Source organism: Moschus berezovskii, chromosome 4 (genome assembly GCF_049115385.1).
Source record: "Moschus berezovskii isolate FMDL1 chromosome 4, NW_MosBer_1.0, whole genome shotgun sequence".
NCBI classification, from domain to species: domain Eukaryota; kingdom Metazoa; phylum Chordata; class Mammalia; order Artiodactyla; family Moschidae; genus Moschus; species Moschus berezovskii.
Window position 1 is genome coordinate 101119940 of NC_142463.1, and position 2723 is coordinate 101122662.

A 2723-nucleotide genomic window follows, 5' to 3' on the forward strand; every position below is an offset into this window, starting at 1 on the left:
AGAAAACTGCAACTGGGATTTTTAAAACCTTTTCAGTTCAGGGAGAGGGTATGAAGTCTTGTTCTCCTTTTCTGATGGTGCCCAGTGCAGAATTCCCACTAATACAAAGGATGTACTTGCATCAGAACCCAGGGCTACAGTGACCCAAAAGAAAGGCCAGTGAGAACTCTGGACGTCTTCTGGACTGATGATTTAAACCAAACACTCCAAAATGGTAAAATGAGGTTTGGAATCCATGGGAATGAGTTGAGACCATAAATAATATGACCAATTCCATAGGAAAGCTGGGCTCACAAGTATAAGCTGAACTTGCAAATCGGTGCCCCGCAGGTTAAATTTGGCTTGCACAATTTTTTTCGGGGGGGCTCACATGGCATATTTAAAATTTAATTGGCAACGTTAAACATGTGGAAAACTTCACCTGAACATTTGGATTTCTGGCTTTTCTTGAAAAATCAGATGGCCAGGTAATACTGTCTGGTACATCGCTGCCTGAAACCGAGCAGCTGCCCTCTGCTCTCCAAATTTCACAGCCCCAGCCCTCGCATGGCATTAACAGGTGTACATCACCAATTTAAACCACCTGCCTGCATCCTGTAGGCGGTTAAGTTTGGGACCGCTGATATATGCCACACGGTGCCTGCTAGGGAAGTGCTAAGTTGATAAAGTTCAGCTGCATTTGTAAAGTTGCCACAAGGCTGGTAAAAAGCTCTGAGGCAATCAGTTCTGATTGAAAGGCTTTCTATGGGGAAATGAGGATGAAAGCAGAATTGCCCCTGGCTGTGGAGAGGGGCAGGGCAGTCACGAGGCTGGGAACTTTGATGGGACAATGGGCTTATCTGGGTAGCCTTTGTACAGGGGAAAGGCAGTTTCCTGGTTGTACGGCATGCACGGTTCTACCACGTCCAACCAGGGTGGGTGTGAGGGGAGGGAGAGAAAACTCAAATCGTGTCGGCAACTTTAGGTTTCATCTTGCCATGTGTTAACTCAGGCGTTTTCTTTCTCTCTTTGGCACCGCTTCACACGGTGAGATCGTCTGACCTGGCCCGGCTGCTGGCTTTGCTCAGCCTGCTCAGGGGTCTGGAATCGTCCCCTGGCAGCTCCGCACACGGCGAAGGCGCCTTCTCAGGCGTCAGCTCTTGCTTTGATACCTTCTCTGGCGGCGGCTCTTCTTTCTCAACCTCCTTCTCCACGTTGGGGGGCTCCACTTTCTCCACTTCCAGCACGGCCAGGGTCTCCTGGCCTTCTGTGCTCACTCTCTCCGCCTCCTGGCTCTTCTCGCTCACCTCCGGCTCTGCGGCCGCCTCTACGGGCTGCCCCTCTCCCACGCCCTCCTGGGCGCCCACCTGAGCGTAGGAAGGCAGTGTCTCCTGGTAGGCCCTGGACAAGTCTCCCAGGGGCCCCGGGCCCACTTTCTCCTCGAACTGACTGAAAGGCTTGGCAGAAAGGGGGCTGGCCTCCACCATCCCCACCTCCGTCAAAGGGAAATAATGGGACACGATTTTCTCTTCTTCGAGGAGCTGGTAGCCCTTGGCCTTCTGGATGGAGGAGACGGCAATGGAGTGGAGGGACTTCTCAGGAATCTCCCCCAGTGGCTGCTCCACCGGCCTCTTGAAGGCGGATCGGATTTTCTTCAGGCCCAGGTGGCTCATCTCCAGAATATTGAGGAAGAGGGACACAGAGGCCACGGACAGCATGAAGAGGATGAAGATGGTTTTCTCGGTGGGTCGTGACACAAAGCAGTCCACCACGTTGGGGCAGGGCCACCGGCTGCAGCGGTAGAGAGGCAGGATCCGGAAACCGTACAGGAAGTAGTGGCCCACGATGAAGCCCACCTCAAAGAGGGTCTTGAAAATGATGTGGCAGACGTAGGTCCTCAGCAGGGTCCCCTCCAGCCGGAACTTCTTGGTGCCCTTGCTGCTGCTGCTGCTCTTCTTGATGCTGCCCTGGTCCGCCGCTAGGGGCGCCCTCTCGCCGCCGTTGCCCGGCGACTGCTGGCTCAGCTCCTCGGCCTCGCGCTCCTTGCGCTTCTCCTCCATGCGGACGTGGTGCACCGCGTGCCCCACGTACACCAGCGACGGCGTGGAGACGAAGATGATCTGCAGGACCCAGAGACGGATGTGGGAGATGGGGAAGGCCTCGTCGTAGCAGACGTTCTCGCAACCTGGCTGCTGGGTGTTGCACACGAAGTCGGACTGCTCATCCCCCCACACGAACTCTGCGGCAGTACCGAGGATGAGGATCCGAAAGATGAAAAGCACCGTGAGCCATACGCGGCCGATGACCGTGGAGTGCTCATTCACCTCCTCCAAGATGTTCCCCAGGAAACTCCAGTCTCCCATGATTCACCTACCCGCAGGAAGGAGAAGGCAAAGCTGAGCGGCCACAGTGCAATCCGGAATCCACCTTTTTTTTTTTTTTTACTAACTCTCGGGGTACCTCCCTTTCATGGGTGGCTGAAACGGTCATTGGGTAAACAGTATCTTTTGAGTGTTTCCTCAGTGCAGACTAGTACTAGTACTAGGGAACAAAAGAGGCATAAAAGAATCTGCTTCCACTGGCTTTCTCATCTGTAAAATGGGTTCTCATTAACTTCACCATCTGCCTGAAAGGATAAATGAGGCAGCATCTGTGTAAGCCTTGAACTACATATCAAATAAGAAATCATTGTTGATCATAAATAGAAACTCATGGTTTCATGGATTTAAGTCAAGACCACAAGC

The 2723-nt window shown here is 53.1% G+C and overlaps 1 protein-coding gene across 1 annotated transcript; it reads right to left on the reverse strand.

The window, feature by feature from the left end:
• Nucleotides 1-1019: 1019 nt before the first annotated feature.
• On the reverse strand, nt 1020-2342 carry GJA8 (gap junction protein alpha 8). The gene has a single exon (XM_055403645.2). It carries the CDS (start codon nt 2340-2342, stop codon nt 1020-1022), a length of 1323 nt encoding a protein of 440 aa, XP_055259620.2.
• Nucleotides 2343-2723: the final 381 nt, after the last annotated feature.

Bases quoted from the DNA above. Each gene is read 5' to 3' on its own strand.
- GJA8 (XM_055403645.2), bottom strand. From the start codon at position 2,342: ATGGGAGACTGGAGTTTCCTGGGGAACATCTTGGAGGAGGTGAATGAG.